The sequence below is a fragment of the Dryobates pubescens genome, chromosome 1 (genome assembly GCF_014839835.1).
Source record: "Dryobates pubescens isolate bDryPub1 chromosome 1, bDryPub1.pri, whole genome shotgun sequence".
In the NCBI taxonomy this organism is placed as follows: domain Eukaryota; kingdom Metazoa; phylum Chordata; class Aves; order Piciformes; family Picidae; genus Dryobates; species Dryobates pubescens.
In genome coordinates this window covers 46,898,860-46,921,650 of record NC_071612.1, presented here as the reverse complement: position 1 = coordinate 46,921,650, position 22,791 = coordinate 46,898,860, and the positions used below count along the sequence as shown (strand labels likewise).

The 22,791-nt window shown below is 47.3% G+C and overlaps 1 protein-coding gene across 1 annotated transcript; it reads right to left on the bottom strand.

Moving 5' to 3' along the window:
- Positions 1 to 817: 817 nt before the first annotated feature.
- Positions 818 to 22,035, bottom strand: PRAG1 (PEAK1 related, kinase-activating pseudokinase 1). Its single transcript, XM_054165156.1, has 5 exons — positions 21,642 to 22,035; positions 18,515 to 20,346; positions 10,006 to 10,163; positions 5,693 to 6,432; positions 818 to 2,348 (listed from the first exon to the last, which is right to left on the bottom strand). The coding sequence occupies exons 1-5, from the start codon at positions 21,996 to 21,998 to the stop codon at positions 1,311 to 1,313; spliced, it is 4,125 nt and encodes a 1,374-aa protein (XP_054021131.1). The 5' UTR covers positions 21,999 to 22,035; the 3' UTR covers positions 818 to 1,310.
- Between the last annotated feature and the right edge of the window lie 756 nt (positions 22,036 to 22,791).

Here is a 22,791-nt window from a genome sequence, read left to right as displayed (position 1 = left end):
AAACCCTGGGGAATTAAAATTCTTCTGAGAGAGCAGGTTGGATCTGGAGGTGAATCAAGGCTGGAGGAAAGCACTCATTAATTTCTCCCTATTTTGAAGGTGGAGAGGGGTAGCTCAGTTAATGACATCATGTCTCAGCTAAGCTGACACTGGGCTCTCTCCATATGTCCCAGACTTATCCCTTCTCCAAGGACGGCAGAACTGGTGCCAGGAACAAGGCAGCTCATCTCTGCTTCACACTGGGGTGGAAGTATAAAAGCAGCCCACAACCTCTTGGAAAATCAAGGTTTTCTGAGTAGCAGTATGGCCTCTCTGCCAAGCTAAGTGGCTGCTATACGTCTGGATAGAGGGAAAGTGGCTGGAGGGAGTCAGGCCAACTCCTTCCTCTGCATCACATCCATTAGCGGAGCATGTTCGCAGTGCACACAGCACTATGCATTTCTAATTCAGGCACCATCAGCAACAAGACCCTCCCAGACCTAGCCCTCACTTCCCCCAAGGCCTTGGATATGAATTGGGGGTTTTCCATTTCATTAACTTTACAAGGGGTAATTCCCAGCATGTAGCATCATCCTCATGAACAGACCCATCCTGGGCTCTCTCGCCCTTTCACAATCAGCAGCCCATGGGGCTGCACCACTGGACAGGAAAGCCATGCTGTATTAGTATCTAATGAAAGTAATAGGCAGCTGATATTGAATTGCCCACAGTGGAAAATACAGCTGAAACGCTGAATTGCCCCCAGCAGAAAATACAGCGGAAACACAGAAACAGGCAGTAATGTTTGTTTTTAAAGTGAAAAGCAAAATGGATGCCAAAAAAAATCACAAAAGATGTGAATTTGAAAGCTTCTCCTGCTTCTCCTTTGCAAAGGAGCATTGCATGAATTGCTCTTGCTCCTCAAGAGAAGCAGCCAATCGTTCATCCCACTCTGGAGAGCAGTTGTGTTCCCAGGCACAAAAGCTCTGATGCTTGAAGAGAGTGGGGATCAGAGGACTGTCCCACGGAGGGAGGAATCAACTGAAGTACACCGAGTTCATTAGAAACATGCACACACACAGTTTATTAGTCCACAGACTTACCACACCAAAAAAAAAATCCCCCCAAAGAGGAGGAGGTTCCCAGTTTTGCCTGCTCGCAAATCAGCAGTGCTGAGGGTACCAAACGTGTGATGCCCTTGGATTGAAGTGTGGAGCAGGAGCTGGATGTGCATTTCCAGACGAGATTCAAGCCTCTCATGTATAAAGGGGCTGTGCACCTTTCACTGCAGAAACCAGGAGCCCTCAGCTGCCTCCAAGACACAGCCAAGATCAGAGCAGCTGCAGCAGTTTTAGTGTGTGCGAGAGGGAGGCTGGCTCAGCAGACGCTAGGTACTGGCAGCACAGCCAGTCCTCCAGTTCAATGCTCCGCTCCGTGTCCACAGCCCTCTCTGCAAACTTCATCATGAGCAGGGCACGCTTCATGTCCACCCAGTTCTGAAGCACCCGGCAGAGGGCTTCCTCGTGGCTGAAGGGCTGCTCAGTGAGGTCTTTCCGGGGCCCCCAAAGGAGACACTGCAGCATCCTCTTGGCCTCAGTGATCCGCACACGTTTGATGGGATCTGCTTCCAGTAGCAGGTGGGCCAGCTGCTGGAGCCCCCGGGAGTAGATGGACAGGCTGGGCAGAGCAGGGAGGTCCTCAGGGCTGTACTCCCGCTCCTTGAGATGAACCTTCTCCTCAAAGGGGTTGGGCTGGTGCAGCAGCTCATAGATGAGAATACCAGTCTGAAACTCATCGAATTTCTTGTACTGAGAAGCTGACACAATCTCTGGAGCCAGCCGGGCCTGACTCTTCTTCAGTTTGGAGTCTCCATTTCCTGGCTTCTGTTTGGCTTTCAAAAAATTGCTGATGATGAGGCGGGGTAAGTGTTTGTCATCTTTGGCTTTCACACAGATCATGGGGGGCTTGCAGGGAACAAGCAGGAGGTTCTCCAGGCACAGGTCACGATGGATGATGCCATGCTCCTTGAGATGCTCCAGGCCATTGCAGAGTTGGAGGAGCAAGAAGCAAACACGACGTTCATACAGCTCAGGCTTGGCTTGGTGCAGTGTCACCGAGTCCCTCACAAAATCGGCAGTGGTCTGGCTCGGCACCTCCCGGGTAATGACCACCACACAGTCGTGCTCACTGGCAGTGCGGGTAGGATGGAGGCCATCTCCGGCCATGCTTTTCCCCACATTTGAGGCCAGCAGCATGCTGGAGGGGACAGAGGCCACAAAATGGCCACAGTCCTGCTGGATGTTAAAGTGGACTGGCACTGCAGGGCTGCTATATGAAGCAGCCACCTTGGACTCTTGGGTTTTACAAATCTGTGAGGAAAGACCAAAAGAAAAGTCTCATCAGTTAGTGACAGAGACAGGGCAGAGACCAGAAGTTCAGAGATGAGTTCCTAAGTTGAGATTTGCAGATGCTACGGAAGAAATGAGTAGAAGCGGAATGCGCATTGGTACCTTTAGTACTGTTTCCTGGCTTGAGGATCTTTCTTGTCCTGTAACACCCCCTCCTGATCAGCCAGATGTCTGGGTCACATTTCTGGGCACGCATCCTTTGCCAGGATAAGCCCAGTATTTACAGAAAAGGAGGAGGGTAGTCCTCCCATGAGTAACTTCTGCAGATTTTGATTCATTCCTAACAGAAGCACCTAGCTTTTAGATTGCAGATGTAATTGATGACTCCCTTGTAACCCAGGAGACATTCTGTAGAGGGAAAAACAAAGCCTGTGGCAGAAAGACATGCTGCCTCCATCTCTGAAGATGGTTAACCCTTACCTAGATGAAGTTTCACGTGACATGATGTGGTTGCAAACATGGCCACGTTTAGAGTGCGGAGTGGATCTCCAGCACTTCCTTCCCACCCAATCCTTTCCTGGTCCTAAGTCCTGGAGTCACTTTCATATCCTCCTCAACCACTCTACTTCCTTGTGTCAGCAGCTACTCTCAATGCCCTGATCAATGGCTAATCAACAAGCTTAGAAGAAGTAAGAAGCCAGCAATAAGCTGTAGATGTCAACATAGGGAATAAACAGGAGAAAGCAGGAGCTAACAACAGGCTTAGAAATAAATGAGAGTGCAGCAAACTCAAGGGACATTTTATGATCTGGATTCTCTTAAACTCACATGACTTTCATCTTCATTGTTCTGGATTTTAGCTTTACAACTGCGTTAAAAACTAAATAAACTCAAACCCGGGTTTATTATAGGAGTACCCATTAGCTCATAGGGCCTTCTGGCATTTCTATTATACACTTTTTTTTTCTTCTTTTTTTTTTTTTTTTCTTTTATCTAGCAATGTATTTAGATCTCACCCACAGGAATCAGCAACAGGCTGAAACTCAGCATAAAAGGTTTCAAACCCTGGAGCATGCCACTGCCAGCCACAGCATGCGTGCAAAATCGGACAAGAAATCAATTTTGCCTCCGAGTTAAAATAAGTGCAAGAATAGAGAGAAGCTGGAGAAGTGGGCTGCTTCTTTTGTATTGCTCTAGCAAGGGTCTGAATCTAGGCATTTGCAGGTAATCCACTCAGATGAGACAATACTGTGGAGATGGGGCATTTCAAATCCCTATTGTCCTCTCTTTTCTAAACAAAAATACCCTGCTGTGGCTGCATGCTTATTTTGTGGAAAGACAAGCTTTGGAGGGCTAGGCAGACTGCAGATTAACACAGCGGGTTGCAGAAAGACACAGAAGGTCCCCAAAGGCAGGGAAGGCCTTCCAGCCCTGTGCCCAACAAGCCTGCTTGTTCCTCCCACCACAGGGAAGATGTGCAGCGCTTAGGAAAAGTTGAGGAACTCCTGTGAAAGAGGAGTCTCAGCAAGAACAATTGCAACTTTCCTGGCCTTAGTGACTTTGGCTGCACCAAAGACACCCTCCACACAGCAAGCTCCAAGTAAGAGCCTGGGTCTGGCTTAGTCACACATCTTTAAGTGAAGAAAGAAGCCAAGGCGTAGACCATATCTTGGCTTAATTCCTCTAATGCCATTTTATATAACCCTGGCTCCTTCTAACAGCCCAAACTCTGGCTCCTACTCCTTAGAAGGCTCCTTGACTCAAGTCAGATCCCCTGCCCATTTTAAGCTTCAAGTCTTCAAGTCTAATTTTAACTCTTGATCTCTTTCATGTCAGAAAATCTGTACCAGAAGTGGCAGCTAGGAATCAGCCAGTTGTGAAGTTTCACAATGATTCTCCACTTAGCTGCCAAAAGGAAGGTGTGAGCATGCACATATGTAAACAGATACATAACTTCACTTTACACTGGCACAGAGCACAGCCCTGGTGGAGTGGGTTTGGCTTTGTTAAGGCACTCTGCAGCATACCAAGGGCACAGAGTAAGCCCACATCACACACAGGGACACAAGTGCAGTCCCGTTAAGAGTTTGAAACATCCTGTTTCTGCCTTGGCAAGAATTCATGCACTACAGCCATAGAGCTAAGCCTCTGAACCCCACCTAACACGGCAGGCAATAGCAAAGGTGTGTGCATGCCACAGGGAACCGCAGACTGAACAGGAGCACACCAGTTCACCACACAGCTCTCAGGTTTCAGGAGTAAAGTTGCAGTGGATTTAGATATAACACACAAAGAGAAGATGCAGCTCTGAGTGACTAGGGGTATTGGTACAAGATGTCATCCAGCTCCATTCTGGTTATTTACAGCCTCCCTGTTGAGTAGTCTGTTCCTCCTTTAGAATATGAGCTGGCATTAAAACTATCACTTCACTAAAATATCCCCTTGGGGTTCATAAGGTGGAAACGATTCAGCAGAGGTTTTTTGGGGGTTGTTTTTTTCTTGCTTAATGCATCTCTGACAGTGCTTCCTTGGGAATCATTTTAGATTTTGAAAACAACCTGAAAAGTAAGCAGCAATGAGATGCCCTTAGGGTTAAGTCAGAACAGAAAGGCTCTCTATTCAACACAAAATCCATGGGATGTCTATGGAACAGGTTGGATAAGCTCACTTATCCAGGTTTCAAAGAGCTGAACTATCACACCCCAAGTTTCCATTTCAAACATGGATTCCATGGAGTTATCAGAAAATATGTTAGACCTGACCTTACACAGCATGTCTGGGTCAGCCTCACATTGTTTAACTGAGATCTGCAATATCTTAATGCCTGTAGCTTCAAGATCATATAAGCACTCACACGGTTTCTGGGTCAGGCCTTCCACTTAAAAGGCAGACAGAAGCAAAAATGCTGTCTTTTGAACAGCCTTTCATCAGCTTGTGCCACCAGGGGCAAATGCCTCTGAGTTTACAACACAGTATTTGCACAAAGACTTTTTAGAGAGAAACTCATTGAGTTTCACACCCTACTAGTCTGCAGCAATAAGCATCTGACTGGCATTTGTTACAACAAAAACTGCTTCTCTAAATTAACCTTTTCAAGTGGTAGAGGAAAAGTGGCAAGCTTCACCTGTGAGAAAGACAAGCTGAGAAAACAGGCCATTCTGTGCTGACAGTGCTTCTCAGAGGTATACCACTAAGTCTGCTTCCCACACTTTAATTCAAATCTGTACACCAGAAAGGGTGTAAAAGAACCTTAAACTTTCAGCCCCAGCTCAACTCTAGACCCCCATGCAGCTTTGGACCCTGCAACTCTGCCTCATCCTCCCACCTTGAAGATAAGCCTGGATACTTCCCAGGCGTGGGCTTACCTTTACAGCATAGGTGGTAGAAGGGTCCTTGGAGCAGGTGGCACAGTAATATATTGCATCTCCTGAATCACAGCAGGGCTTGTTACATGCCAGCTTGAACAGTGACCAGTTGTTCTCACTGAAGCGCAGCTCATTCTTCTGCTCCCTCATGAAGCAGTCCTCACATTTGGCAACCAGGCGGCGCAGAGACTCGGCGTAGAGGGCCCCCAGCTTGGCGTACACCCCCTCCTTGCTGTCGATGTTGCTCAGGAGGTTGTGGAGTTGGAGGCTAGAGCCTGATGACACCTGGCTGGACACACTGAGCTGAGAGGAGGAAAGGTTCTGGAGGTTTCTGCTGGGGGCACAAGCCCCTGTGCTCTTACCAGTGGCTGAGCCCCAGTAGCCATTTCCTTTGGAGCCTTTCTCCAAGGACTCAGAAGAAGAAAAGGCGCTGGGACGGCCCCCCAGGCTGGCCGGGTGGATGAAGGGAGGCTCCTCTCGGAGGCAGACATTGCTCTCAGAGTGGCTGACATTCAGCCTGGGGCTGGCAGTATCAGCTGCTCTGCCTGAAGACACCTGTCCTCCAAAAAAGCCATCTGGGGAGGACACAGTTCTGCTCACTGTCTTCTTCTGAGGCAGAGGGGGTGGGCAGCTGGGAGCAGAGGAGGGACTGTCATCACCAGAGTCGGGAAGGAAAGGGACAGAGGGAAAGACTTGGCTCTCAGATGGAGGGGGCGAATGGTTTGGCTCAGATGAATGCCCTAGGAGACAACAACACATAAGAAGATGCCATGAATGGCCCTTGCAGGCTGGAAGTGCAGGTCCCTCTCTATGTCCCTGCCACCCCCTCAGGGTTACAGTTACATGAGAACCCTCTGCATGGTACACACCTATTCACAACTGAAGGAGTTAGGGATTTCATACCATCTAATACAGCAGGCTTGCAAAGCAGGCTGCAACCAGCCTTCTAGAAAAATGCCTCCCACCCCCCAAAACCTATGAACTGCATACACAGTGTGAAAGGCTAGTGGAGGGTAAATATTTAAACTGTGATTTCATCCACGGGGAGGTGAGAATGAAGCACTAGGGACAGGACAACTCAAACACAGCCTGTTTCACCTGGGAGCTGCCACCCAGTGCTTCAGCAGCACAGCATGATAAGGAGTGACTCACTCTACACAGCTCCAGACCTCTGACTGTACCAGAGCAGCCCATGAAGTGTATTGAACCTGTCACTTTGTCTCACAATCAATAAGGATTACTGGGCCAGACCTAAAATTTTGTCAATTTCCATCCTTCTGAAAAAAATCTGGCCTCCCCACTTCTGCCTGTCCCCACTACAAAACCCTAAACTTCAAGCAGCTCCACATGAAATCAACACATAGGATGGGTTGGAATGGCTGGCTCATTTTGGGCAGCTGTAGCAGCTGTTCTCCTACTCTAGCCACACTGGAGACAGGTAATACAGGTGCATGTCATGGAGGAGGGGGAAGGGGTTAAAAACAAAGAAAAAAGATTAGTTGAGATTGAAATAGAGAGTAGTAATTTCAGGTCATGGAGACATAACGAATGAGGAGTGAAGGGGTCTGCAGGGGAAAGTAAAAGCTGCAACAATTATTTCAAAGAATTTTCTGCACCACTTGAATGACAGGCAGCACCCTCGATAAACTTGACCTCTGCTAACACCTTGCATGCAAGTGTAAACCTTGAAAGGTGCTTGGTGGGGTTTTACTACAAGCAAGCTCAACAGGTACTGGGATCTATTTCTTTCTTTGAACCCAGCTTCCAAAGCTGCCATCAATCCTTTTTGCAAGGCTGCTGGTGAGGGCTCAGTGGCCAGCAGGCACTTCCTCGCAATAGCATTCTGCTTGTTCCACAGGAACACCCTGGGGGCAGTTTCATGTCAGCCTGCAGCAGGCACTTGTCTCTGTCACAGCCCTAGTGACTCACCAGCTCTGACGCAAAACTTCCAAGGGCAGGGGCTTGAGCTCCCAACCTGTTGTGGCATGTCACCTGCAGGCTCAAAGACACACCAGTTGTGCCAGAACAGCAATCCCTGTTAGGTGCTCACCACCTGAGACTGAACAAAGTGAAGGCAGGTCCTCTAGTTGTCAGTTACCACAGTGGATGCTGACATGCTCTGTTCCTGACCCTCCTCCCAACCAGAGTTTGGTACCATGACAAAAATAGAAATGGGTAGATTCAGACTGGATGTTAGGAAGAAGTTCTTCACCGTAAGGGTGGTGAGATACTGGAACAGGTTGCCCAGGGAGGTGGTAGAAGCCTCATCCCTGGAAGTTTTTAAGGCCAGGCTGGATGTTCTTCACCGTAAGGGTGGTGAGACACTGGAACAGGTTGCCCAGGGAGGTGGTGGAAGCCTCATCCCTGGAGGATTTTAAGGCCAGGCTGGATGTGGCTCTGAGCAACCTGATCTAGTGTGAGGTGTCCCTGCCCATGGCAGGGAGGTTGGAACTAGATAATCCCTGAGGTCCCTTCCAACCCTAACAATTCTATGATTCTATGACATCAGTTTTCATTTGTCCTCCTTCAGTGCCAGTGCTGCCTGTATGTCCCCATTGCAATACACCCCATCCCTAATCACAGCATCGAGAGACACCCCATGAATGAGCAGCACCAATTTCAGCTTCTGTAGAAGTTGAGCCTCCTGTGCAAGATGGTTTCAGCACCCTATTGCTGAACACATGCTCAGAAACTGCTCTGTATTGTGAAGCAGTGCACATCTCTTTTGCCCCAGTTCTTGGGTGCTGAGCTATCACCTATTGGGCCCTTGCTCCAGGTGTCTCCCTGCATTGTATACCCAGCTGCTGAGCGATTGACTGTTCTCCAGTCTCAGCTGTTCTGCAGCTGTGCAGTTAGCTCTGGAGCCAATGGCTCAACAGAGATGCATGTCCCAAAGCCTTAATTAAAACCCAGACATCTGTGTCACACCCTGCTAGGTCCACAGGAAAGATTCCTTCTGTTAAAACCCTGTCAAAATCCACAGGCAGGGATCGTTCAGTGTGGCATTGCCTGCCACTTCCAGTCCAAGGTGCTTTAACAGAGGACACAGCCAAGAGACATTCCTCATCATGCAGCCCAAAAGCAATGCAGCAGAGTCACCTCTGCCAGAACATGCAACTGAATCCCTGTTTTGAGACAAGATTTACTTGACAGAACAAATGTCAGTGCTGGAAGTTTTGGCAACCAGTCCACACACCTAGTCCACTAATGCCAAACTGCTCTTAGCATTTTTAAACGTGCTCCTGAGCTCTGCCCCAAGCACAAAGTAATGAATTAAACCTTTCCACAACTTTCCTAACAGTGCTCTGCACCTTCAGCTAACAGTCCTTCTGGATGTCAGGGACTTAAAAGCTTCTCCTCACTTAATATTTTAACATCTGACAGCACAGCCAACTAATCTGAGCTCACCTCATTCGGTGACTTGACTGCATAGCTTCTTCCTTGCACGAGCAAGAAGAAATACATTCAGGATATTAATTTAAAAACTCATAATTCCTGAGATGAGTTGAAACAATTGCTTCTGTTAGTGGAGGCACAGAAATTCTCTCATCCCATATGATTTTTGACAGCAAATTGCTTCTGTGCCCAGCATGTAAAGATCCAACTTATGCAAGGTTTTTCTTCCCTGTCTACAATTTTGTGGCATGGTCTCTCTCAAACTCCAAGGTAGAGGTGGAAAAATGGAGTTTCCAGAGCTCTGGCTCTTAATTTTATTGCTGCACATTGTTGCTCTTGGAACGACAGAACTTCCACTACACAAAAGTTGCTTTTGCAAAAGAAACACTTTCTGAGCTGCTGAACATGTTAGTGCATGTCTAAGTTACGCACTGGTGAAAAATAGTGACTTCATAGTAAGTATTTTTTAATCTCAGTTAAACGAGTGCAGGCAGATTTTTTTTCCCCCCTCAAGAATTAACTGGGAATGCAAAGATAAAGAAAGCTCACCTCCAGCACGAGACTCCTTCTGGTACTCCTCAAATCTATGGAGGACTTTCTATGTCAAGGCTACCTGTGACCTCACACAGTGTATGACGTGCATGCAGGATAAGGACAATTGCTTTCAGGTGGAGGTTTCATACAGACAAAAGGAGAGCTGCAGGATGAATGATTTTGGCACTTGCCAAATGGAATAGAAAAAAGCCCATGATGTTTGCCTGACTCTGCCACATTCATCTTAAGTGCATCAAGAGGCAGAATAAAGATGAAGGGTTGCTGGGGGAGCTAGGCGATTGGGCCCTTGCGATCCCTCCTCTGAAAATGCTGCCCCAGCAGAAAGGGCAGCGCTACCTCTCCCACACCCAGTGGTCACTTACTGCCATCACTGCCGGTCTGTGTGTCTGAGTCAAGGCTGTCACTGGAGCCAGCTGTGAAGCTGACATGGACACTCCTGAAAGGTGGGCTGAGGCTCTCAGCAGAGCTGTTGCTGACCCTCTCCAGCTCAGTGTTATTTGGGTTCATTTTCAGAGCGTTCCTAAAGAGAATGAAAAAGAAGAGTCAGAAGACAGACAGCCAAGGATACATTGCATGCACTTGTCCATGGAAACGCAAGCCAAGAGCAGCCTTTGCTTGATCCCTGCCCATCCATAGAGACACTGTGCACCCTTCTACCATGCCATAGCACCTCATTCCTGTGAGCTTTTCTTCTTTCTGTGGCACATGGGGATCGTGTCTCACTAACACTTAGAAGGTTACAGGCTTACAGCCCCCATGCCAGCCCCTGATGCCAAACTAACTGAGCTTGTGCAGAGAGAGAACCACTGAGCCAACAGCATGCAGCCCCAGTATATGCCTCCTTTGCTTAGCACATGTCGGGTCCTGGAACATGTCCCATCTTGGCCATCATCACTGGGAAATGGGGACCCACCAGTGTTTGCCTTCAGTAATTTTCTCAAGGGAAGGGAGTGGCATCGCCCTTCCCATTTTACAGAAACACAGGGTGAGGCTAGGTGTCAGAACCCAATTCCGTCACAGAAGAGGAATAAGAAGAGTCAATCCATAGTCGCTGTCGGCTCCCCAGGGCATCACAGTAACCACTGACTCTCTCCAAAAGAAGCAGCACTTCTGCAGAAAACAAGCATCTGCCAAACTCAGGACCTACCCTGCAGCTTCTAACGTAATCTTACAGTTTTCCTTGCAGCTTCCATCTAAAAATATAAATAAATAAACCATAAACTGGGCTTAGAACCTGCCAAGTCACAGTTTAAGTGATTAGTTTTAGGCAAGCAGGACTTTTTCCTAAGATAAAGAATTTCCCCTGCATTTTCTTCATTTTTCCCTCCCCTGAAAACAACAGAAACTGTTGAAATCAGGCAGCACACCAGAGCACAAACACTGCTAGCTTTGCTCCAGTTCAGACTCACTATTGGCCAGCAAATGAAGGTTATCAGTGTACATTTTTTAAGTAAAACTGCCAATCTGCTGATAAAATTCAACGTGTCATTGATTAAGAATGCAAAAAGGTTTGTGGCAAACGTGTAATAAAAAGAAAAAGGACTTGCACCAGCTATCTTGCTGGAAGGTATCCATTGTTTCCTAATCAGACGGCTGAATGGCTACTGAGAAAGACAAACAAAAGACATGCACAACCGTTTTCTTGTGGCACCCTGGTCACACACAGAGGATCCCTTCTCTTCCAAAACTCCCAAGTACAGCAGATGCTATGAGCAATTTTTATTTAAAGATTGAGAAATGTTTTGTTCCCCATCCAGACAAAGCACTTACTCTCATGTCCACACTACCACATGGAGAGCAGAGTGTATGAGAAGCCCGGAAGAAACTTCTGCCAGACTTCCTCATTTGCCTGAGCAGCCTCGATCTAAAAATACTCAGGGGCAGATGAAAATAAGGCTCTAAAAACCACCTCACATATAACTCAGAGTCGTTGTACCAGTGATGAATTTACCACGGCAAGCCTCTTGGAGACGATATAAAAAACTTCACAATACACCACACAGGTCACAGTTAAGAAATAAAGAATGAGAGAGAGACACACACATAGAGGTTTTTAGCTCTGTTACAATTAATGCTGTTGAAAGCAACCAACTGGACTTAAATCCTTTAAAAATCATTATAAAGCTATATCTTCATCCTATAACTTTCTCAGACATTAAAATTTTAGTAATTTGTGGGGGGTGGGGGGCGGGAAATCCACATGGTGCACACCGATGAAGGTAACCTAACCTGTCGAGAATCAAGGAAGCGTTTGAATCCACAAGAAAAGAAGAAGATTTTGCAAGAGAGCCACTCTCAATCCGCACAGCCGAGAGGTTCCCTAATATATTCCTCCCCCACCAACCTCCCCCAAGAAATGCTGGTGCATTTCTGTTGCATTTCTGTCTTCTTCCCATCACTTAAACACAAATCTGCAGAGCTGCCTTACCATTCCCGCACTCAGAGAGAGATGGGACTTTGCTCGGAGAGGTCCAAGGTCCACCGCACACAGCCACACCTATTCCTCCAAGCAACAGCGCTGGCTGCTGCCTTTGCTGAGCTGAGCATGGCGGTGAAGTCAGATGCACAGAGCGCCTCGTTTCCTCTCCGCACCGCTGTGACTTATGTAAAATGCAGTTCCTGAGCAGGCACACCGAAATAGAAATTGTTTGCCGCTTAAGCGACATCCTGCCCTTGTTTCAGATGCTACAATCGGGTAGGCTAATATTGCCTGGAAAGATCTCTGCTTTACATCTCACTCTTTTCCTATGAGCTGCTTGAAGCTCTGGCTGCAGCCTGTACAGATTAAAATACCACCCACTCTACCAAAGAAATACTGAAAACACTTGCTAGGGTCAAACTCTCCCATTTCAGTAAAATTCCACCCCAAGAGCTGAACAGCTTGTGCCTGTGACAGGCTGTGGGATCCTGATTTATAGCTAACCTGAGCTTCTCCTGCTTTCCTAGCGTTTCTTCCACCATGTGTGACTGCAGGGGTACAGGTGGCTCTTCTCTGCCTTGCCCTTTTCACCAAAGGACATTAGAAACAGTACCAGTGCCTAAAGAACAGGTCACAAGAGTCAGCTCTCTCAATCTAATAACCTAAAAAGACAGGATTTCCAGGTCTCTAAATTATTCTGGTGGTTCTAAATACACTTCGATTACTCAACATCCTCCGTGCAACATGCCAGTATACTCAAGCAACCCTTCCTGTTCACTATGGCCCAGTTTTCCCATCCTAAACAATTTTATCCAGCTGGCTTTCCACATGCTTCCCACAGTCCTGCCTAAAACAAGTCAAAGTTGAAAACAGTGGGTTTATTAAAAAAAACAAACAAATAAACAGAAACAACAGTATGGGGCTCTAGAACACTGCACAGAGACATGGATCATTTCCCATGCCCTGTATTGCATTTCCAGCCAGGGCATGCTTCATCTTTCCTGTGTTTCCTATTTGAGCAGTAGCCACATGTTTAATTTCACATTTCTTAACAGATTGGGGTCCCAGCTGGGGCTGCGGCAGGACCCCAGCATCACTGACTGTGTGCATTGCACTTCTCAAAGAATGGAGGCGGGCAGCAAAGCCTGATGCTGAACCACGGCAGACACATGTGCCTTGGGACATCAGCTCAGGGATCCCTCCAGTTCCAGGCGTGCCCTCGGCTTGGATTTCCTGACCAAGATTTGACATGCAGATCTGGTTACCTTCCAAAAGAGCAAGGGGCAGGGAGGTTTTGAGAGGAGGGAAAAGGCCACTCAGACATCAGAGCTGCAAGCTTGCTCCTTTCCAGCAGTAATCACACGCAGAGCCTGATGGCAGCAGCAGAGGATGCTGGATGGCATCTCTGCCCTGTGCAGAGACCTGATTACAAGGAACACCCACTCTGCAGCCCTGTCATGGGGGTTTCCCAGCCTTGCCGTGCCAGCAGACTGGGATTGCCTCTTCTCAGCACAGATGACAGGACTTGAACAGATAACACAGATGCTGAGCTTTACAAATCATGCAACAGGGGAATGAAGCAGAGGAGAGCACAAAATACACACAAACCAAACTGCGCTCCAGCAGAAGTCTGGTGATATTGTCAACCCTTTCCCAAAATAAAATACTGGAACTAATGCACAGAAGCCAGGCTGCATTACAGTATCAAACACAACACATGGCTGGGTATAATTGTTACACAAGAGGAAGCAGTGTTGTACCATATGCTTATCCATTATGAAACATGAATAATTATATCTTCCTCCTTCCTCCACTACTGTTTCTTCCATCATCTTTCCCTGGATGCACAGGGCAGTTAAAAATCAGCTTAAAGGAGCTTACAACATTTGAGGCTTGGATTTGTACTTCTGCTACCAGCTGGCAACAGCGAAGATATCAAAACCAAGGTGAAGGAAAGAGAGGATTTTGAAACAGTCCTAGCTTTGTCCAGAGGACTACACTGCTCCTCCCTGTACCAAAAGGCTTTACATAGTGCAGGTTAAGTTGAAACAAAGGTTTGGAGTCCAGGCATGCAAGGGGAAATTTGGATGGGATACAGAAATAAGGTGGTAGATGGATTAAGAAAGAAATTTCTGTATGGTCCAACCAAAAAAAACCAAACCCAAAACAACCAACCAACAAACAAACAAACGAAGAACACCAAAAAAAACCCCACACAGAAAAGCAAATAACTCATTTTAAAAGAAACAAGCTCTCTGAAAAGATTGGCTGATAAATCACAACCTTTTAAAATGATTCACTGGCAGAAGCAGCATGAGAACTTCCTGATCAGTTTCAGACAAAAGAACACAGAGGAAATCCAAAAGGTGTATTCCCTCCCTGTCCTGGGGCATGATTCTCTCTCCTGCTTGAACCATATCTTTCCTTCCTTGCTTTATTTATGCATTTAATCATTAATTACATATTTAAATAGACTCCATCCAGAGATTTTTATTTATTTATTAATTAGTATTATTTTAATAATAATAAGAATAGTCTGGTTTGTCTAAACCAAGCAGCAAGTCCCTTCTGTCATCCGTAGTCACAGAGAAGAGGGTCAAAATGTGTGACCCTTGCAATTTCCGATTGTATTTGTAATTGCCAGAGCAGCTCCATGCAGCCAGGCTGCTTTTGTCACCAGGGTACACCCTGAAACTGAACTGCAAAGAGAAACAGGTGTCTTGGGAATGGTAAGAAACAGGGAATGTTCTGTCTCGGGTGCAACACCGCTCTGTCACAGGCTGAATCCTGGCAAGAAACATGTAGCACAGTCCCACTAGCAAGCATCGCCTTCCTAGTGTGGAGCAAACCTGGCTCTTTTCCTGCTGATCCAGTTCCCAACATTGTCTTATTTTGTAATGCTCTTGTTTTCTGTTCCCTCTAGCAACAAGCGGTGGCAGCAGTGCCGTAGTGTGCAATCCTGGTAACCTTGTTTCATTTGTCCTGGCTGTTTTCAGCAGCGCAGGATGTGCCATGCCTCACACCTTGGTTACCTGAAGCAAGACTCTTCAGCGAATTTCAAAAGCTATCTACAGCACTACCTTTGGAAGGCAGCATTAATTATGATGAAAACAGCTCAGGAGCCAACAGCTCAAGATGCAAAACAGCAAAACTGTTTCCTGTCTTTAAGAGGCACATGAAATAAATTCACTACCAAGGCTTTGCAGGCTAGAAGGAGCCATGAGGATCATGCAGCCTGACCTTCTGCAGCAGAGACATAAATTTCATCAAAGATTCATTCCTTGTGCCAAGAAACTGAAGGTCATGCTAGAGCATTTCATACTGAAACCCCTTTGAATCATCATTGTGCATACCAAGTACTGGGGATTCTAGATCCTCTGGTGATCCCTTTCCTTAGCCAACTGCCTTCCCAGCCTTTGGAATGAGACCAGCCACCATCTTCCTGTTCGAATATATTTCCTCTTGTAATTAAACTTATTTTCCATTCCATTTCAGACCAAGAAAGCCTTAAATATCTATAATCCTTCAAACAAGTTTTCTTTAACATAAGCAGATCAGTTTAATGAGGAAAGCCAAACAGACAGGCTTCATTTTCCAGCATAAAATCAAATACCTAGCCGCAGCTTAAAATCCAGAAGGAAAAAAAGGTGATTACATGCCTTTTCTTTTTGGAGCTGAAATGAACCCTGATTTGTTAAGTGCCACAGCCACATCTACACTGTCCATTGATCTGTCCATTGATCAAAGGAGCCTTTGCAGCTGTGCCAGCAGAGAGTGTCTTGGGCTGAGGTGCTCTGTCTCTGCAAGGGACTACATAAACTTAACAGAAGTATTGGTGGTTTTTCCATTACAGATAAGCACATGCCCACAGACTGCCCAAGCCTATGAGAGTATGGATGTGTCTCAGAGTCACCTTGTGTGCAAGACCTCCTCCCAGGTCCCAGAAGGACCAGAGGATATGCTGCTTCAGCACCAGGTCAGAGTCATGGTGTGGACTGAGTCTGCAAGTAATGACTGCCCAGGGTAACAGTCTTGCTATGGTGATTTTAACCAGTTGTGCATGTAGCCATTCCTCCCACCACAGGTAACAATACCTTAGTTCCTGCACTGACACAGTCAGAGAAGCCACACTTGAGATGAAAACAAATGCAAACAAACAAAGCAACCAGCCAGGTTTGCATGGCTTGAGAGACCTGCTATCTGATCAAATCACTCTTCAGGCCAGCTGTGCAGAAGTTTGGTAGCTGGAGGGAGGGCTGTGCTCTTTCAGTAAGGCCCCCAGGGCTCAGCTGCAGGCATCAAGGCATTCAGGAGACAAATACACGTAGCACAACACGTAGCCTACAGCTATAGGAGCTAAAAGCAATGACAACACCTATCTCAACCACCTGGCAGAATTTATGTCTCTGCTAGAGATCCTAGTCACAGATGCCACGTGTTCCCTGACCTCTGTTTCCCTGATCACTTTTGCACAGACTTTCTAGCACAGATGCTTTCAGCATGACTCAGAAGTAACTGTTATAGTTGGAACAGCCCAATCACACCAGGAGAATGAAACAGCCCCTCCAAGGAGCAGATAATTTTCCACACCCCTATGGTCAGAACATCGTAACTCCACGTGGAGGGCAACAGTAGGGTATATGTCTTGCTTGGAGCACAGCTGGTCCAAGTTACCCAGCCAAGGAGACACCTTGACACATAAAGAAGTCTCCTGTTCCACTCCCATCTCTCATGAAGGCAGCAAGGAGAGTCCAAAGCACTGCCAGGAAAGCATCCTTACCTCCAGTACAGACAGAGGGCTCTGCACAGCTGCTCCTCCATGAGAGGAAGGTGGTCCTAGCACTTGCAAGTGGAAGATGCTGCAGTGATATATATTACTGAGTTTGAGTGCCACCACCATTCTTGGCCTGCCCTGTAACCTATGCTCCACAGAGGAAGGAACTAGGTTCTAGAGGTTGAACAGGCAATTTGGTATTTCCTACATTATCCCAGCATCATACCACCTCTTCTGGGCCTCGACAGCATCTCTTGTGGCAAATACAATCCCAAGCCAGAGGTCAATAGGAGACACCAAATGACAGCGGCCATGAAAGTTCAGGGTCGTATCTAAAGCGCATTGTACTGGTTTTCATTTTTAAGGTAATAAAGCTCATCCTTTACCTTCCTCTGACTCCACCAGACACGCAGCATCATAGCAGGAAGCCCAGTACCAAGGAGAACTAAAGCCTTTTGTTCATCTCTTCCCTTTCCTTGAGAAACCTAATTTGTTTACAACTTGGTTAATTTAAAGCACTTGTTCTCTGGGTTGGCCAGCCCTAAAAACATTGAAAGTTCAATGTAAGAACAAAACAGAGGATGAGCCAGTTCAACCATGGTCTCAACCCAGAGGTCACTAAGCTTGACCATGGACCCCAAGGGCAAGATATTCTCCTAATATCCACCCCTTCTTCTCTCAACTTTTAAATCATGGAGTTGGAGTCAAATCTGTTGTGCAATGCACAGTTCCAGGAAACAAAACTGACAAATAATAAAGCAAATACTGGACACTCATACAATGCAAAACCTCTCCCTCCCCAGTACACTTAGACAACATAATCCATTAGTTGCAAGGAAAGGAAATCAAATTTTCTTCCTCCATTTTCTCTCTCCTTTTTTTGGCGATACACACAGCTGCAGATACTGAATGCGCACAAAGTATCGGAAGCCTGCTTTTTTGGTTGCTTAGTAGAGCTACTTCCTTCCCAGATGGACAGCACTCCCTCATTCACATTTGTCTTCTAAGGCCTGCTGCTGCCCTGCCTGCAAACCTGACTTCCAGAAGAGAGGCTTGGGGAAGGCTGCCTGAAGCCAGGCTGTTCCCATATATCATGAGTGCATGTTAGGCAAGTACCAATTACTTGCTTGCAGGCAAGAAGTCCTCGCTGGGAAATTGCACCTTCAAGAATTAACCTTGAAAGCAAAAAGACATTAGAGCCAAACTGAAAATGAGGATTTCAGAGGCCCTTGCTATTAGAACCAAGAGAAGCTGCCCAGTTCCACCTACAAGAGGAGCTTGCAAACTCATTTTTTTCTATCCTATTTGACATCAAGGAACTGCACCAAGACAGAAAGAAGCTTGCCTGGGAAACACCAGGCAAGCTGGGCATGGACCTTGCTCTCACTTGAATATTGGACCCCAAGGCCATACCTTGCAGACCTGATGGGCTTTTGCAAGTATCCATGGCATTTGAACCAGCACTTGCAAAGAACTGACAGCTTTTCAGAGTAAAAAGGTTAGTTGTTTTTCAGCTGTGCAGTCACCCCCCTAAAAGTCCACCTTGGAACAGAAAAGAAAGGAAAAAAGAATGGGAAGCACCTGAGAAAGTCAACAAATCCCATCAGCAAATGTTCCAATTGCAAATGGTTAATAGGACCATTAATAGACAACCACACAGAGACTCACAAGGCTGTACCTGGACTGCTTCTTTGGCGGTGGTGGTGGTGCTGCAAACTCCACACCATTACTCTTATCTTTAGGGTAATCAAAGGAGAAAGATGAGGATTTGCTGATCCCAGTTTGGCTCTCCACCACTGGGCCATCGTCCACAAGGTCAACACCAGCTCTTCCATTCTCAGCTCCCAATGCCCATGTGTGGGTTGAGGGCTCCTGTTCTTCCTCCTGCTCTTCCTCCTCCTCCTCTATCCGGCACTGCTTTGTCCATGTTGGAGTATAGTACTTCTGCCTCCTGTCATAGGATGTACTTGCCAGGCCCCTGTTGGTCTCATCCACAGAGACCCCATTGATATGAGTGCATGGAGAAGGAGATGCCCCAAAGGCTCCTGTATCAGTATAGCTCCTTGGCAGCTGAATGCCAGCTCTGTCATGGCTGTTGTCATCACCAAACCTTGCCTGGGAGCTTACTGAGTGCACATGGTTCCCCTCGCTGCCTGGTTGGCTGTTTTTTGACATCTTTGGAGGAATGGCAGGACTCTCAGTAACTGAGGTCTTGGTGGGAGCTGCCAGAGGAAATCTTGGGCTGTTTTCACTTCCAGGTGCTTGAAAAATCTCTCCAGGCTCAATGGTAGGTGCTGAAGTCCCAAAATCAGGATGGGAAGTGGGACTGATACATGGCCACTGAACTCCTACAGCTGAGTCGGGGCTGCTGAGGAATATTGTCTTGTGATCATCTTCGGTGTGTGCTGTCATTACAGTTATCTTTGCTGCCACCTGGCCAGTGGAGTCCTGGTATTCCTTCTCAATGCCCAAAGCCCAGCTGCCATCTGTCCTTAGCCCATCAGCTTGCTCCTTGCCAGTGCCACGGGCCAGTTTCTCCACTTTTGCCTGTCCACTGACAGCCTTCAGCTGCACCTTCTTCCTCTTGGTGCTCTCAGCATAGATGGGATCACTACGGGCTGGCTCAGCAAGGCGAGGGTGCTGTGGCTCCACTAGAGCCTGCTGAGGGGTGCTCAGAGCCTCAGGCTGGGAGTCTCTGGTGACAGAGAGCTCTCCAGAGAGAGACAAGTCCTCATCATGCCAGGATGAAACAAAGGCAGCTGCCTTGCTGCTCCCCATGCTCTCAGGAAAGGCAGGAGTCTTAGTGGGGAGAGACAGCTTTTTCCTCTCTGAACAGGCAGCAGAGGAGAGAGGATCACCCTGGTCTTTTGTGATGCAGAAAGCCACTCTGACAGCTCTAAGTTCCTCTTCACCAAACTTGACTGCCCTGCCACTCGGCCTGGCAATCTCAGGAGCATCTTGTTGCCTCTGTCCACAGGGAATTAGACTCTCCTTCTCGCACCAGGCACCCTTCCCCTCTGCGTGATGTGGCTCCCATGAGACAGGGCACTGGCTGTGGCAGTCTGTGATTGAACAGTACTCACCTCCTTCACTTTCAAAATCAGAGGCCAGGTGACTGAAGTCACCCTCCAAGGGCAGAACTACTCCCTCTCTGGCTTGGGAAGAAGGCTTTCTGCTGGAGTTCACAGTGTTTCCGTCTCCCAAGGAAGATGGATTTGGGGAGGGGACCCAGTGTGTCAGGGCAAACTTGTCTTTGGCTCTGTCCTCCTGCTTGCTCACCTCACCCAGAAGCACCAGGCTGTGGATGGAGACATTTCTCTCCACTTGATTCTCTAGGCTGCGCAGACCCACCATGGAGTAGCTAGGAGGACAGCAAGACAAGCAGTCACTGGACGGGTTGTGAAGGAAGGGCTTTCTCACACCACCGTTCCCAAAACTGTCAAGGCAGATCCGCTGCGCATCTCCCGATTTCAGAAGGAGCTGCTTGCCAGAAACCATGCCCCAGCTGACCTGCAGGGACCAAAGAGACAAGTACACTGTCAGGATGTGCATATGCAAAATTAAATGTTAAAAGGGAAAGGGAAAAAGCCCAGACCTGCAGAACAGTCCTCTGGCATTCAACGTCTGTTTTGCTCTGTGCTCACTTCACCTCACTTAAACTGCACTTGCCCTGTTTCCTGGACTATTTGCACTCCTTGCATTACCAACAATGGCAATGCAAACTAATGCATTCTCCTTTCTCTTTCTATGGATTTGCTACCAGAAACATGTCCAACCTGTCATCCTGTATGCAGATCACTGCACAATCCAAGTTTCAGAGAGGGAAAGAATATTGCACCTCTCTCTGCTTATTTTTGTTTCATTTCACATAGACACAGGATGTCACAGGTTATCTTGGGACAGCAGCTTGGCCATGCTCAGCATGGGAGAGCAGGCAGGGAAACATGTATGAAACATCTTCATCTCAGGGAGATCTATCCTGCTTGCCAAGGGAGGAGTGAGAGAGGCAGAGGGTAACATGCACATGCAAAGCACCTTCCGCCATCCCAGAGTGGCAGAATCCACTCCCATAGTGCAAAACACAGCCTGGGGCCAAATCTGCTTGTACAGATCAAACCCCACCAACAATGGCAGCATGCACTCGTGTGCCCTTTAGCCCTAGAAGGCAAACAAGGAAGAACAACGGGAAGCTAAAAGAGAGCTGGCAAGCCCTGACTCTCCACTGAGGCAAGGGGGGAGATAGGAGCACACCTGTGCCACGTGCAAAGTGACAAGAGCTCATGATTCACTCTGCGTGGCTAGGGCAGTGCTGGTATCAAATGGTCAGAGAAAGAAATGAACCATTCATCTCAATGCAAACCAGTGGGCCTTGCCAGTTTGCAGGCAGGCAACAGTGTTAGACCCAGAAGGCATTACTGCTCTGGCAAAGGCTGGAAGCCCGAGGATCTGAGCTAGGAAGGCAGGACACTTTTTTCCTCACCCATGAAGACCATGGATCCAGTTAGCACTGACTACAACCAGACAGGACTTCTTTTCAGTATATCTTCCCAAAAAAATAGCTTTGTCCCCCATCCTCATTTAAAATCCAGAAATTCCTAGACAGTGTATTTTTCAGCAGCTCTGCACAAACCTTGTGAGCAACAGCTCACAGCTTCAGACAGGGATACTTCGAGAAGACAATAAATGACTTAAAACCCTGAGTCAAGACCAGAAGGAAAAGCAAAGGGAAGGAAACCATTTTAACAGATATTCCTAGCACTCAGGTAAGTAACAGGAAGTCATGCTTTGACTGGATTAATCATTACCTGTGACAGATCTGCGTTCATATTCACATCCGCCCACGCGTCAGAGACATCTGAATTTATCATAGTTGGCTTCACAGCGATTGTTGGCTTTGAGAAAGGGGAAGTATTTACACCTTCGTCTTCCAGTGCAGGGTTCTCAGCCTTAGTCCTAACTCCATTCGGGAGCACACCACAAGCTCCCACGTCTAGGGCCGTTTGCAGTCGATGGGAACTCTTTGCGTTGAAGCAGTTTTTGCAGGAGCCAGGCTTCCAAACGTGTTCCACAAAGTCACTGCACGCAGACATCTTCAAATCCTCGTGGCTCAGGCCAAGAGCCCTTTGTGTCTTCCGCACTGTCCTCTGCTGCTCATTTTGCATTTGGTCGCCAGAGCCACTCTTAAAGATCAATCATCTGGTTATCTGGAAAAGCACAACGCTGTCTGATTAGTTGGTTATACACCCAAACAGGAAGATTTTTAATAAGACAGGTGATAATTACACTCACTCCGCCTCCATCACAAAGGCTTTTTGTTTACAAGGGGCTTTTTTTTTTTTCCACAGCTCAGCTAAAGCCCACACAATCACTTAAAACGCTTCAACTTCTAAGCAGAGCTCTGTAACACACAAGACATCAAGCAAACAGCATTCCTATGTGATTTAATTCCCTGTTTAATGAGCATGTATAACCAGCCTCGTGCAAGGTTTAGATCAATGGTAAAGAAGAGAGGTCTTAGAAATAGCTGTTCACAGCCCCACATGCAGAGCCAGACAGGAAAAATTCCTTCTCCAAAGTGGCATCCTCTCTCTGGAAAATAAAAACGCCTGGAGATACAAGGACCAGAATCAGCAACTGTGTAACCAAGGGGACAGGCAACAACCTTCCTTCACCCAGAAGCACCACTATGATTCCTGCCGTGGTACACAAAGGCTTCTTTCCCATCCAGTGCAAGGGAGAAAGGCAATCAGCAAGGCAGGGGCTGGCACTGATTTGAGCAAGTGCCTGGCAGAAAGCTCTTATCTGGTTTGCCAGGAGCCACAAATAACAGTGTCAGCTCGCTGAAACGATTCATTGTCTGCAAGGGGAGAAACGTTTTGCTCTTGGATTGCTTACAGACAAGGATCCCTTCCCATCTTCCTTCCCCAGGAGGAAATGCCCCAGGAACAAGACATT

Coding starts and splice junctions, on each gene's coding strand:
- PRAG1 (XM_054165156.1), bottom strand. CDS start 21,998: ATGCAAAATGAGCAGCAGAGGACAGTGCGGAAGACACAAAGGGCTCTT. Junction 20,347..21,641: donor TGAACGCAGATCTGTCACAG/GTAATGATTAAT, acceptor TGGTCCCTGCAG/GTCAGCTGGGGCATGGTTTC. Junction 10,164..18,514: donor CCGCCAAAGAAGCAGTCCAG/GTACAGCCTTGT, acceptor CATTCTCTTTAG/GAACGCTCTGAAAATGAACC.